Here is a 14,967-nt window from a genome sequence, read left to right as displayed (position 1 = left end):
GGGTCCTTTCAGCAAAATCTTGCTAGTGTGTGTAATGGTGTCAGCGTTTGGAAGCTGATTATGGGATGGATCCCTGGATATGGCAGTCTCTAGATGGTCCATCCTTTCGTCACAGCTCCAAACTTTGTCTCTGTAACTCCTTCCATGGGTGTTTTGTTCCCAATTCTAAGAAGGGGCAAAGTGTATTTTAATCATTATTCTTGGTCTGCCATTGAACTAGGAGTTAGACAGACAATGGGGGGGGGGCACAGATAAATAATAAAGATAGCAAACTTCTGCCTTCTTCCTTACCATCCTGACCTGTGAAAAAGACCTAGCAGCTTGAGACAAAGACCTAGAGGGCTTCTTTTCTGGCCAGTAATCCCCCAACACACACACACACACACACACACACACACACGCACACACCCCTCTCCTGAAGCCTGAGGGGCTGGGGGCTTTAAGGGTCTTTGGTTAGCTGGAATGGGGATGGGGTATTCTCCTTTCCTTAATTTAGAGTTGGTCAGTTTAAACAAAGGGATGCTGATAGACCCACAACTTTGTTTAACCAGACCTTGAACTTATCAGACTGGTCTGCTGTGTGTGTGTGTGTGTGTGTGCGCGCGCGCGCGTGTGCTCAAATTTTCTCACCTTTAATAAAATTCTTTCTTCACCAGCTGAGTCTCAGATTTCTTCTGCTGCTTCCTGCAGTTCTCAAGTTTTTTTTTTTTCCTGCCTTTTAATTCTTTAATTGGCAGAGAAAACGAACCCAATCCAAACCCCTAGAAGTAACAGTTATGTCATATCTGGGAGTAGACATTGTCTCATGTTTCTCCAGATAAAGTCACACCACACTCTTATAGAAGAAGCCATATCAGTATAAAACCTGCACATACCTCATTACTTAGTGATTTTAAGACCCAATAACTGTGAGTGCTATGTAAAGGCTTCTTGTATCAACTAGGAAATAACAATCAAAAGCCTGTGAATGTCTAGCACAGGCACACTTTTCTTTCAGATACTCTCCATCCATGCTTGGTTGAATCCAAGGACACAGAACCAACCCACAGAAACCAAGGACCAACTGCGAAAAGAAGCTTGGTTCAGAGCAGATAGTACTGCAGTGTCTTAGCTCCTGAATTCAGGAGTCAGGAAACATGACACAAAGTCAGTGTTATAGACTGGAGACCTGGGTTTGAGACTGGCTACTGCAGACTTGCAGCATGGCCCTGGGTCAACTGTTGTCCTCTCTGGGTCTCAGGCTTGCTGATGACATCAGGCATGGTGGAGAAGATGCTTTTCACCTGGCTTCTCCGGGGAGTAGGCGATGCCAAAGCTCACCTTGTGCCTGCCACAGTCAAAGCAGGGCCAGTCACTCAGTCACTCTGCTTTCACAGCTGGTCTGTGATCTGGTGGCTGGCTTCAGTTGGCTGTGATGTTGGCTCCCTCTACTGGCTTAAAAACAAACTTTGGATGAGTGGGGGAGGATCTCTCTCTCTCTCTCTCTCTCTCTCTCTCTCTCTCTCTCTCCATCTCCAGGTGTGGAAGCTCCAGCACCCATGGTTTCAATGGAAGCCACAAAGAGATGGTTTTTGACACACTGCTATTATGGGCACTACTCCATGGGAAACTAAACATTTACAATATGAAACCAGTGACCCCTGGAGCCATTCTACATAACAACAAAGGTCATGGACACTCCACTGCCTGGGAACTTCACATGCCTGGGAACACATACCTACCCCAGAAGGCCTCAAGGGCAGGTAGAGGAACTCATACTGGTTCCAGGGGTGAGTTTTTCAAGCAGGCAACCTGTGTTTGAGTCCCACTTCCCAAACTGCTCTTAGGCAGCCAAAGATCTCAACCTTTCCACTTCCTTGCCTTTAAAGTGGACAGGAGTTTGCACTGACTGGAAGCATGCAGACTGAAGACAGCACTCAGCACACAGCAAGTGCTCAAAGCTAAACAAAACAAACTCTTCTGGACAGAAAGATAAAATCATTTACTGTGTAAAGCTAAAGTTCTCTTGTGTGGGCCCTGGTCACCTTTCCAGTGAGCTATTCTTTGGATTGTATATAAAAGGCCAGCAGCTTCTGTGGCATGAGGCTAAGTTAACCTAGTCTTGATTTAGATGCTGTGTTTCCTGGATGAATTCAGCGAGTCACTTAATCGCCAAACCTTGGCTCCCTTTCTGTGAACTAAATGCTGATGCTTAAGAAGAATAAGCAGGCTGAGGAAAACAATTGATCTGCTCGTGAACAGGAGGGTCTAGTGCTTCTAAGTGCTGTGGAAAAGCATTTGAACTTGGCTGAGTCTGGAGCAAGAGTGTTTACATAATCAGAAATGTGTTTTGAAAAGCTCTTGCCTAGTAGCTGAGAAGCCTCCCCGGATGGGTTGCGCAAAGCACTGTAAATATGCCCAAATCTTGTGTCCCAGCTGAGACCCTGCTCTAAGCCAGCAATCTACTTGGAACATCTTCTTGGTGTCAGATGACATAGCTGGACTAATAGGGGCAATCTGGGATGTAGGCTTTTCCACATAGTCCCCATCTCAGGAAATAGTACCACTAGCTATCACCTTCCACTGGTTAGAGCTAAATATCTAGATGTCAGCTTTGTGTTCTCCTTTTCTTTTCCACCTACACCAACCAACCAACCAACACCTCTAGATGTCCACACAAGAAAGATCTTCATCCCCTTTGGCCTAGTGTAAGTCAAACCCACAGCCATCCCGTGTCCCCAGCCTTTGAAGATTCTTTTTTTTTTTTTTTTTTTTTTTTTTGGTTTTTCGAGACAGGGTTTCTCTTTATAGCTCTGGCTGTCCTGGAGCTCACTTTGTAGACCAGGCTGGCCTCGAACTCAGAAATCCGCCTGCCTCTGCCTCCCGAGTGCTGGGATTAAAGGCGTGCGCCACCACGCCCGGCTCCTTTGAAGATTCTTAAGTGGCCTTCCTGTCCCCAGACCTTTGGCTGTGTGTCACAACAATCCTAAATCTGATCTGGGCATAGATTACAATATAATCCAAATATAACCTATAATATACAGAGGCTGGAGCAGAAGGAGCTAGAATTTGAAGTCATCTTTGACTACATAGAGTTCTAGGTTCATTATAGAAGTTCCCTATCAGGAAGAAGGGAGGGAGGGAGGAATTGGGGGGAGGGAGGGAAGACTGAGGAAGCAAGTGAGGGAGGCAGAGGGAGAAGGAGAGAAGGAAAACAGGGAGGAGAAAAGGGGCAGAGGGGAGACAGGTAAACAGAAAGAAAAAGAAGAAATGAACACCTGGAAGTCTGACCACAGCATTTTTCCATATAGGAGCCTGCAGTGCCTCCTCCTCAGTGCTGTGGTGTGGATCTCTGTTCCTTCTCCACTCTCATTCTTTCCATGCCCAGCCACACTAAGTTCCTTCCTGCCTTCAAGACTTAGGGCCACTGTGCCCCAGGAACACCTCTCACCATAGCCAGAACCACACCTACAGCCTGTCATTCTTTTAGTCACAGAGCAATATCTAATCTCTGTGGCTGCAGTGGCCTCATCTTTATCAGCCTTTCACCTCTATTCTGTGTACTCATCACAGTCTCTTACAGATGCTACGGGAAGCCGTGACCCATCTCTGGTTCCCATGCCTTTGTGTGACCCCTTCTCCTTAGTGTGGGGCATTCCCAAGACTTACTTCTAGAGAATAGGAACCATGGCAAGAGATATGTGATTGTGTATACACATGGCAGTGTTACTCAAGAAATGTAATTCATGTAATTGCTAAGTCTCTTCTCCTTGGTGTTTTGAAAACAAGAGACTGTCACTTTGTGAGCTGTCACAGGAGACAGACATGCAGCAAGGAACTGTGGCCCTCAGTCTGTAGCCCTCAAGGAATTGAATGTGACCCGTGGCCATGTATACTTGGATGTAGCTCCTTCCCTAGCCATGCCTCAGAGAAGAATCCAGGACAACTCTGCTAAAATTGCTATGTTCTTTTATGCCAATAATTGTTGCACGTTATTAATCAGTAGTAAATAAATAAAGTACAAATACAAGTGATAATTGACCCCAATCTTGGGAGCAAAGCCAGGGACCTCCATGCTCCCCAAGACTGAAGCCTAAGAACCCAGTTGGGCTGGCCAGCAGTATACACAGGTCAGACCCTCACATGAAGTAGAGATGTTCAATAAACAATAACTGTTACTAATAGTAACCAATACCTCATGGTGCTGATAGCATGGAAGAATTCTTGGTCTCTAACGGATGGATCTCCCTTTAGGGTCAAGTACTTCCGGATAGCATAGGATACAGAAAAGTTGACGCCAATGGCGTCAGTTGTTTCTCCCCAGCAAACTTCCTTTTCTTCTGATATTCCTTTGAGAAGCTCCTTTTTGTCACTCTGACCAACCCAACTGTGGGACCAAAACAGCTGATCTGGCCCCTCTCCCCACTCCTGGCTCTTACACATTCATAGGGCACTTGAGCAGATGGAATACTGGCTACCGCGGTTGGTTCAAGGTTGGTCACATGGCCCTGATCTGTCCAATCAGAGCCAAGCCTAGAATTTGCATGTACTACAGGTATAGAAAGTACTTAGTGCTTTCTAATCAAGTACTGAGTACAACGAAGAGCTACAGAGACCTCTGTGTGGAACAATCCTGCTGAAAAAGCAGCTCACAGTAAGGAAAGTGGGGTAAAGTCGCTTGAGCTTCAGATCCCCACAATGCATGAAGAGCTTGCAGACAGCCTGGACTGCATACAAGGCCCTGTCTCAAGACAATAAAACAAAGATCTCCCCACTGTTGACTCAATGAACTGATGACCTCTCCACGTCACACCAATCTTTTTATAAACAGCTTTGAGTTGGGTGTGGTCCCTAGCAACTAAAAAAGGTTTAAATGTGAGATGTTCCCCCAAGTTTCATGTGCTCAGCAACTGGTACCTACCGGGGGCCACCTCTGAGGTGGTCAGCTAGGCTCAGGCTCCAGTCTTCTAAATGCTTCGTGACCACCGGAGCAATGACTTGCTGCCATACCATCCCCACCACAATGGGGTGCAGCCAGATGAACCTTTCTTCGCTGAAGTTGCTACTTTTGGGTATTTGATCACAGCAAAGAGGAAAAGTAATTACTGCCCCCATAATACTCAGGATCCACTGTGAAATCAACACAGAAATTGTTATGGTTTTTATGTGTTTCCCGGAGTCCATGTGGAAACAGACCATAGTGCTAGTGGGACAGAGGGAAAGCTTAGAGATGGGGCTTAAGGGGAAGGTTAGGTCATTGGTGACTGCCCTTATGGGGCTATTTGGACCCTAGCCTCCTCTCTCTGACCCCTGGCCACCACCATAAGGTGAACAGGCCCCCATCGTGCCCTCCAGCCATGATGTGCTGCTATGCCATCAAAGGCCCAAACCAACAGGGCAAAGGGACTCTGCACTGGAACCTCCAAAACCATGAGCCCCACTTTTTCCTCTGTAAAGATGATTATCTCTGGTCTTTTGTCACAATAGCAGAAATCTGACTAACGCCTATCTTGACATATGGGAATAGGTAGGAGAAAAAAAAACAAAATAGCAAGAAGCAAATAAATATTTAATAAAATATCACAGTAAATGAAGTGGAAATCATCGCACAGGCTTTGGTTTGCTTTGTAGTCTTTCTTCAGTATGTGTTCGGTTTTATTGGTTTGTTAAGAAATGGCTTGGCAGAAGCAAGCTCTTTAAACAATATTAACATATCAAGTGCAAATATGTCAAAGATCAAGGCACGCAATCCACTAGGCCTTGAGATGTTTCCTAAAGGACTCCTGGCTGCAGGGTTAAGGCAGATTTTCAGGTTTTAAAAGGCCACCATTTCCAAATGCTGATGCTCTTCTGATTAAAAAAACCAGTAAGAACTGGCTTTCTTTGTATTATTTTTTTAACCTCTTATTTCAAATGACTGGAGAAAAACCCTCCTCTTCATCCCTGGCCTGCTCCCAAACTGCAACTAAACTTCAAATACAATCTATCTTACCCGCAGATGGGCTCTGGGACTCAACCCCAAGGCTCTAAAGGCCAAGCTTCCTAGTTCTAGAGGCCCACCACTCTGCTAAGGTCAAGGTTGCATACTGGGGATCTGTGAGGGGTGGGGAGGCCACCCTGGCCACTGCAGGAGTCTGGACACAGTGAGCAGAGAAGCAGAACTCCCATCCAGCCCTCTCTCTGCCCTGCAGTCCTGAGAGGTGAGGGGACAAGCTCTCCTCTGGATGCTTAGCAATCTTTGATTCCATTTGGCCCATCATTCCTGGTCATGCCCCTCAAAATATGAGCCTCTCAGACTCCGTGAACTTCATAGCCAGCTGACAGTCGATGTTGGCATTTTGCTGTGTCAGTGGCCTGCTGGATAAGTAAAAAGACAAAACAGTTAGCTCAGGAGCAAGACTGAGAATGGCCCAGTATGTGTGCAGCACTTTGGGGTTTTCTGTGAGCTCCTTCCCTAGAAGGTGAGAAAGCCGGACTCTCCCTCTCCAAGCTGAATTGGCACCTGACAAAGTTCTACCTAATAATGTATTTGGAAAAGAATGAGGAAGTGATCTAAGGAGAGACTTCACTTGAGAGAAAGGGTTGCTCCCTTGCATGCTTCTGCGCTGTCTCACAGGTGCCCCTCCCCCAACCCTGAACATAGGTTTATACCTGGAGCTGGAGCAGTTATCTTATGGCCATAAGGAGGCAAACCCGAGGGCTAAGGATGGCAGTGCAGAAAGGCAGAAGGCGCTGGCTATGCTGGTGACACCACACCGTGGTTGTTCCAGCCCTGGGCTGTCTCCATCTCTTAAAAACAAAACTCTATTTGAGTTAGTGTCTACCTTGAGAGGTTTTGTTTTTAATTAATTGCTATTAAAAAACATTCCTAGCTGGTCACAAAACCAGGAAACTTTTGCTCTTCTTACTCTTTGTAAGCAAAGATGTGAGGAAGCCCTGGGTAGTCTGACAGGCTCTGTAATCCTAGCTGCCTGGGAGCTTAAGGCAGGAAGGAGATTGCTGTTCCAGGCCAGCCTGGGCTACAAGTGAGTTCAAGGCCAGCCTGATCAGTGTATCAAGCCCTGTCTAAAAATCTAAATGATAATGATAATAATAATGATAATTTTAAATACCTAAAGAGTGCTTGCCCCAGATGCCTGAATTCTAAATTCTACCTGTGGTATTGGGTTGAGTTGGGTGTGACAAAGCCAGGCCCACTCTGGTTATTTTGGGAGATCCAGTGTGACAGGGGGCAAATGAGTTGAGTGGCTCCACAAAGACACAAGCTGCCCAGGCCCCTCACTTCTCCCTCCTCTAGCCTGTAGGTTCTAAGAAGTGTCTCCAGAATCTTTGACATTAAAACTATCTACAGAGAAGATCACAGTGCATTGCTTACAAACTGTCTAGTGTGTAAAGCCATCTTAAAATGTGTTTCCTTTTTCAAGGAGGAGGAGGAAGAGAAGGAGAAGGAGGAGGAGGAAGAGGAAGAGGAGAAGGAGGAGGAGAAAGAGAAGGAGGAAGAGAAGGAGGAGGAGGAGAAAAGAAGAAGAAGAAGAAGAAGAAGAAGAAGAAGAAGAAGAAGAAGAAGAAGAAGAAGAAGAAGAAGAAGAAGAAGAAGAATTGTATCATTTTCATATTTTAAGATCAAATACATTAAATCATGGGATGAATTGCTAACTCCTCTTTCTTCTCTTGTGCTTTGGGTCAATGAGAGCCTTTCTTTATCTTGAGTAAAGATTTCCCTAATACAGGAGTTCTCCAAGGGTACCTAATTTATCACAACTCTTCATTTCCAAGGTATGACATCGCAACCATACATGCTACAGATATACTTTGAGTGTATTATTAGAAGAATGAGAAAATTCACATTTTCACTAAATGAAGCAAGTATCATCACAGAGTTCAGGTGTACTCTCAGAGATAGTAATACCCACAGTCCTCGGAAGAAGGGTCTCCCCTTCCCCAGCGGTGCTGTGAAGCTCAGACCTCTTCAAAGATTTCCTCTAGACCATACACTCTGTGGTACAAATACAGGGTATAAGGGCCAGCATCGCTACTTCCATCAGAACATATTGTTAGGAGATCTATTATAGCCAGGAGTGGCACTGTGCATCTAAGGTTCCAGCCCTTGGAGAGGAGGCTGAGGCAGGAGGATTGAGAGACTGAGGCTAGCCTAAACTGTATCAACTCCGGCCATATAGCTGGAGGTGGGAAAAACAGAGAAAGCTATTGATAAAATATAAGGCAGTGTGACCTGGATAAATTCATTTTGTTTGTAAAACACAATCATTTCATTGATATTTTTTATAGGTAAGTAACATTCTTCCTTTTAAGTGAATAGTCAGTTTTGTAGTTGCTGTTATAATATGCAGTGGGACTATTATCAAAGTATTGGAACCCACTTCAGTAGCCTTTGAGAAAGTAAAGTGAGTCCAGAGAACAAGAAGTAGAGCATCTGCCCAATTGGGAAGAGACGGCCTGCCGGCTCAGCTGGGAAGAGGGGAGGAGGAGAACCAAGTCACGCCTCTCCACCGACAAACACCTGTCTGATTTTGCGTCTCTTTTTAAATGCACACTCGCTTGTGTATACATACATGTATGTGAATGTGCATATGTATGTGTAGGTACACGTTCACTTGCATTATCCTCAAGAACACTGGCTACTACTTCCTTTGAGACAGGATCTCCCATTGGCCTGGAACTCTGATTAGACTAGGCTGGTTGTCGAGCAAGCCACAGCAGTCTAACTTGTCTGTGTCTCCCCAGTGCTGAGATTACCAGTGCATAATGTGCGTGGCATTTTTATGATGGTTCTGGGACTCCTGACTCATCTCCTCAGACTCAGCAGCTTCCTCGGAGCATCTCATTATGCTAAGCCTGGAGCCTAATTAAAGCAGAGTTCAAGGGCAAGGAGGGATTTTGGCTCTGAAGCACTAGCCAAATAGGGCACTGTTTGTCTTTTAAAACTGATACTGATCAAGGCAACTTAGGCGAAGCTGGCTACAATTCCAGGGGTTATCAGTTAAGCAATCTTCTGAGAACAAGCCTTGAGCAATTTAAGATCACAGATACATCAACATGTGCAAACGACAGGACAACCTTTGTGGGGGAGAGGGAAAATGCTGGGGATCAAAGCCAGGATGCTGACCATCTAGACAAGTGGTTGGGGAGTCTTTTGTTAAGATGCTCAAGGGCTGTCCTGTAAGAAGACTGAAGCTCAGGAGACTAATGGGTTTCTAGAGCATGGACTGGGAAATCAATCATGGCCAGAGGGGGCAAATTTGGCAAGCCATGTGTCTTTGTAAAGTCTGAATAAAGTTTTATTGCAACACAGCCCAGACCTGTTTATTTGTTTAACATCTGCTCTCACATTACAGTTAGCAGAGCTGAGAGGCTGGCCATCGTGTAAATGGTCTAGAATATTTACTACGTGTCCTTTGCAGAGATTGTTGGCCCATCCTTTATAGCCGCTTTATATTCTGGTTGAGAGTCTTACCAGACTTAATGGGCCTGGATTTAAGTTTCTTCTCTGCTATTCTCAGCTTTGGTACTTGGCTTTCATTTTCCTGTCACAGAATGCAGCTCACCCCTAGAGTTACATGGTATGGGGCCAGAGAGTTCTCAGTAGAGACCCTGGCGCTAAGCCAATACTCAACAAGAACAAGATAGACTCAGTACCTAGGGACCTAAGAATCTAAAATCTATACACAGCAGAAAAATCAAGAATCAAAAAAGTGGTCTTTGAAAATCCCTCAAGGAGCAGGGAGTAGCACATTACAAAAGAGCATCTCCAAGGCACTCCAATACTACTGGGTTTCCCTCCAGCATCTAAAAAGATCACAGCTCCTCCAGTCAAGACCCAGGCACCATACTGTGTATTGGGGGGGTGGGGGGTGCAGGGTGGGGGAGGGGAGGGGAGGGGAGAGGAGGAAACTACATAATAAACATGAGCCATATTCACCATGCTGAGAAGATCATGCTGAGCTGAGCTGAGGAGACCAAGGTAAACTGTGGGTAAACTCAAACCACCCTTGGAGGTAGGTGTGTCAACCTGATAGGTGAGCCTCTTCCTTGTTTACCTTCCTTCCAACCCTCCTAAACTCTGGCCCCTTCTGGCCTTTGTAATTTAAATAGAAGAATTAGTAACTGCATAGGAAGCTATTGCAGCCCTGAGATGAGCTAAATGGGTGATGGACCAGGGAGGGTAGCAATGTCTGTCTGTCTGTATGTATGAAACTCTACTGTAATTGTGTAGCTGACATGCAATGTTTACGGGCAACTGTGAGGAACATCTCTTTCTTATAATTTGGCTTCTAGACATCAAGTGGGATTAGAGGGTTATATGTGTGAATCCCCCAAATGGCCAAGATTAGGTTGTCCCATTGACGTGTATTTACCTGGGAGAAAAACAGTAGCTCATGAGGCAGGAGACCACCACATAGGACATCATGGCTATCCCCGACAAGGCAAGTGACAAGAAGCCCAGGCCACAGAGGACGCAGAGGAGTGAGAGACCACAAACTGAGATGACCAGACCTAGGAGGAGAGTGTGGTTAGGAGGTACCTTCATCTGAAGTAGGCTGAGAATGAGAAGACCCAGCCCAGGTTATTTAAAATAATGACCGCTGACTCCAATTTTTTGAAGTCAGCAGATTTCCCATAGAAAATCACATTTCTGACATCATGAAAAAGTTACAAGTTCAACACCTGAGTAGGCCTCAACTAGCTGGACCCCTCGTTGAGTCTTTCCCTACTGTTGACAAACTCTATTATGCTCATTTTGTTGCCTGTCCAATTTAAGGCTCAGAAGGAGTAAGTTATGTCTCAAATCATAATGATGCTGAGGTATGCACACAAGAGCCTGTGTTGTTTTGTTTTTTGTTTTTTTTTTAATTAGATATTTTCTTCATTTACATTTCAATGCTATCCCCTTTCCTAGTTTCCTCTCTGAAAGTCTCCTGTACCCTCCCCCCACCCTGCTCCCCAACCCACCCACTCCTGCTTCCTGGCCCTGGCATTCTCCTATACTGAGGCATATAATCTTTGCAAGACCATGGGCCTCTCCTCCCATTGATGACCCTGTTTTAACTACTCTAACAAGCTGCCTTGGACCAGAAAGAGGAGCCTTTGATGAGAATGGCAGATGGTCAGTAAATACTGTCTGGCTTATTGAGTTACTTCCCAGTAACCTTGGGTAGAGTACCTTCCAATAATATGGCCCCCATGAGAGCACACAGCGAGGTGAGCACCACGATGAGCAGGAAGAAGCCAACAGGGATGGCTGACATGGTAACAAACATCAGCACGGTGAGAGTCACAAAAGGATGTCTGTCCAGGAACCGGCCCACCGGGGACTTCATAAAGGCAACCACCTGCAGGCAATGGACGAAGAGCCAGGGTTAAGTGATACATCCACCTCTGGGATTGAGCTGATCTGCCCCAGCTATGCGAAGTACAGCTAGAATCAGAGGCCTTTGGCAAGTCAGAGGGCATCATGGGCATCAGTACAAAACATCTCCCATGACCTGAGGCGCCTGGCAGCGATATAAGGCAGTTGTGGGAAGGGTGGCAAATGTGAGGTCCTCACCTAGTGTCAAGTCCTGTGAGAGGAGGAAAGGTCACATCACCACCCTCTTGCCTAACACATGCCCTCTCAGAAAGATACCCTCTTATGTGTACAATGATGTACAATGTGCCTGCTGCTCCTAAGGCAAGGTTCTCACGGTCCAGGTCACCAAGGAACAGAGGGATTAAGTCCCAGATATTCAGCATCACTCAAGAGCTTATTGGAGATATAGTACATGAGGCCCCCACCTGGTCCCTGTTGCGTCCAATCCTGTTTTTTCAACAAAAGCAGGTGATTTATGTGTATGGTGAAGTTTATGGACTAAATGGCTTATTTGAAGTCACCTAGTTTCTAAGGGGCAAAGCCTGGACATTCAAAGCTAAGATCTTCGACTCCAAATGCTAAATGCATGCAATGGCTTGCTACCACATCAATGCTTTTATGGTACCATCTTGATGTTATAGTGGGCCACACAGCCTGATGATGGCAACCATTTGTTGTTTTAATAAACAGGTTACCTTGCTTCAAAAGGCTAACGAATGGGGAACCAAACTCCATGGAGAAGGCCACTTCAGTGCACAGCTGATCTTAGTCAGCTCCACAAGGATGAGCATCCTCCTTACTTTTCGGGTCTCAGGGCTTCACTCTCCTCATTACCGGCATTGAAGCTCACTCCTTGAAAGATCCCATCATTCAAAAACCTTCCTCTAGAAAAGTAACCACCAACCCAACTACAAAACCCGCAATCTACAACTGTGAACTGTCTGCATGGCACCTTGGTGCAATGGTGGCGCACATGCTGTGGCAGTCACCACTCTATGATTGGATATAAGGCTCACTCCACAAGATGGACCCATGTTTGATAGTGCTCTCATGGCCAAGAACCTTGACTAGATAGGCCACGGGCCTTGGGAAAAACCAAATACTATTGTTCTGTAAAGAAACATAGTAATAAAATTACTTATAACTGTATTCTTCTATACTCATAGATCAGTGCCTCACTCAGCCGTCATCAGAGAAACATCCTCTTGCCGTATGTGGGAACTAATACAAAGAGCCATGACTGAAAAATGTACAGAGAATGAGAGATATTGCAATATTCAGTCTTAAATGATATGTCTTCATCAAGCCCCTCCTCTTATGGAAGAGTAAGAGCCAGAGGGGGTGGGAGACTCCAAGGAAACAGTGTCTTCCAGACACAGCAGGACTGATGTGCATAGGAATTCAAGAGACTGTGGAAGCATGTGTAGGGCCTGCACAGCTTCAGGCTGGACAGCATCCCAACACTGAGATGGGTAGGTAGATGCTGAAGATCTGAGAGGAGGAAGAATATGAGGAGAAAATTAAGATGAAATGTATTGTATGACTAAAAAAATTTTTTTTTCAATAAGAAAAAGCTGTGGGGAAAAACAGTGGAAGCTGAGGTAGTGAGGTGGGCTTCCTCCATCAAAAGGTGGTCTTTCCCATGTCTTGTTTCTTAGGGCATTGGAGGCCAGTGGCTGAAGTGAAGTATTATTAGAAGTGCCTCTTTCCACTGGGTCATGATGGTGTATGCCTTTAATCCCAGCACTTGGGAGGGGGAGGCAGTTGGAACTCTGAGTTTGAGGCCAGCCTGGTCTACAGAGAGAGTTCTAGCACAGCCAGGGCTATATAAGAAAGAAACCCTGTCTTGAAAAAAAACAAACAAAGCAAACAACAACAACAACAAAAAAGTGTGTCTTTCCAAACCATATACTTCTCATGGAAATAGGTTTCCATCCAAATAATTCTAATGGTGGGGACTTGGGGGCAGGTTAGAAGCAAGAGAAAGAGTTTATAGCTCAGGTAATGGCAACCAAGCATGGGGTGGCCTTGTTTAAACAGATAAGGTCATTCAAAGGAGCCACAGACATTGTCCCAGAGCTTCAACACTGCCTCCTAAGGCATGGCAAATCTTTCTGGAAAACCACACAATGCCTTCTGAGATCTTGTACAGTTCAGCTGTCTAGCAATAGGAACCCACAGTAGAAATCACCTCTTAGACCACACTGCTTCACTAAGGCATTGAAGGTGAGAGGGAGCCATCATGGCTGTGGGACCAGAGGGCAGGCTGCTGTCTGAGCTGTCTCAGGCTTTGAAGGCTCTGCAGGTCTGGTCCACTTACATTCTCAGCAAAAGTTGCCTCCATCTCCTGACAGGTTCACCTGACCTCTCTAAATCCCAGTACTCAAAAGAATGTTAGAAAGCACAGTGAGTGGGGAGGGCAGGCATGGGAGGAAGGGAGCCAGCAGTGTCCAGAGTATCCAGTCAGCGAGACACCAGTTCAGCAGCCACTTGTGGCCAGTGAGACAGAGCGCTGGGCCTTTTCACTGATACTGAATTCAGTCATTTGGGGAGGGGGGCTTCAAGGTTGTTCATCAGAATCTGTTTGTTTGTTTTTTTCAAACTAAATTTTATGAATGCTGACGAGAGAGCAAGTATTTTCCATGAAAGTCTGGCACCTGAATTGAGATGTGTTCTGTGTTTGAGGTGGGAAAAAGAAAAAAACTAGAATATTTCATTAACAATTTCTTATAACTACAAACTTAAATTGTAGTTTAAGGATGGGATGTATTGGGTTTCTTAAGATATGTTATTAAATTAATTTCATAAGTTCCCTTATTTATTTTCAACTTGAGACAGAATTTCACTATGCAGTCCAAGATGGCCTTGGAATTACAGTTCTCCTGCCTCGTAACTGGAGCCCAGGATGATAAGTGTGAACCACTACCTGTGACACATTTTGTTTTAATTTTTTTTCACATTTTGTTTTAAAATAAAAACATTCAAATTATATCTGTGGCTCAAATATGTCTATTGGAATATGTAAGCTTTATCTCAGTAACTAAAATAAGGGGTAAATTGAGAGAATGTGGCCAGGGTGTGACAAACACAAAGGATCGATATAAGCAAGATGAACCTGGGGTAAATGTGCAAGGGTGAGTGTGCAAGGGGTGAGTATGCAAGAGGTGAGTGTACAAGGGACAATGGAGATTTTTCAGGAAATAGAGCAAAAGTATGATTGGTCAAATCTGGGCCAGTGGGGGAGGCAAGGAATGTAGCCTGAAGGTTAGATGACAAAAGAGAAACCAATAGAACCTGTGGACAGTTTGACATGGGGATCCAAGAAGCAAGCCAACTTACAAAATTAAGACTGTCTGACTTCTAGTCCTCAGAGAATCCCTCCTCTGTCTTCAGAGCCTCTTCTGAGTCTGACCTCTTAACACCCCAAGACAGAAGGCCATTCAGAAATGCAAAGACTGTTTCTAAGGAGTCTGACAGTTAAGGCAGGAATGATGACACATTCCAGTACTTGGAAGGCTGAGGCAGGAGGATTGTGAGTTTGAGGTCAACCTGGGCTGTCCATTGAGATCTTATTTGGGGGTTGGGGGGTGGGAAAGGAAAGGAAAGGAAAGGAAGGGGAG

The 14,967-nt window shown here is 45.3% G+C and overlaps 1 protein-coding gene across 3 annotated transcripts in view; it reads right to left on the bottom strand.

Annotated features, from left to right (window-relative positions):
* Positions 1-5,534: 5,534 nt before the first annotated feature.
* Tmem159 (transmembrane protein 159) overlaps positions 5,535-14,967 on the bottom strand; it is a 20,501-nt gene continuing 11,068 nt past the window's right edge. For 2 of the 3 annotated variants that reach the window (XM_029479057.1, XM_029479058.1), the window contains exons 3-5: positions 11,162-11,330; positions 10,356-10,494; positions 6,637-6,768 (exon numbers count right to left, since the gene is read on the bottom strand). In XM_029479057.1, the coding sequence (XP_029334917.1) occupies positions 6,651-6,768; positions 10,356-10,494; positions 11,162-11,330 (426 nt within the window). In that variant the 3' untranslated portion in view covers positions 6,637-6,650. Of the gene's footprint in view, positions 6,337-6,636; positions 6,769-10,355; positions 10,495-11,161; positions 11,331-14,967 lie in introns of those variants that run through there. The other variant, XM_021167633.1, reaches the window with a different exon arrangement.

Source organism: Mus caroli, chromosome 7 (genome assembly GCF_900094665.2).
Source record: "Mus caroli chromosome 7, CAROLI_EIJ_v1.1, whole genome shotgun sequence".
NCBI lineage: Eukaryota > Metazoa > Chordata > Mammalia > Rodentia > Muridae > Mus > Mus caroli.
The sequence above is the reverse complement of the archived record's forward strand: the minus strand, read 5'-3'. Positions and strand labels throughout refer to the sequence as shown.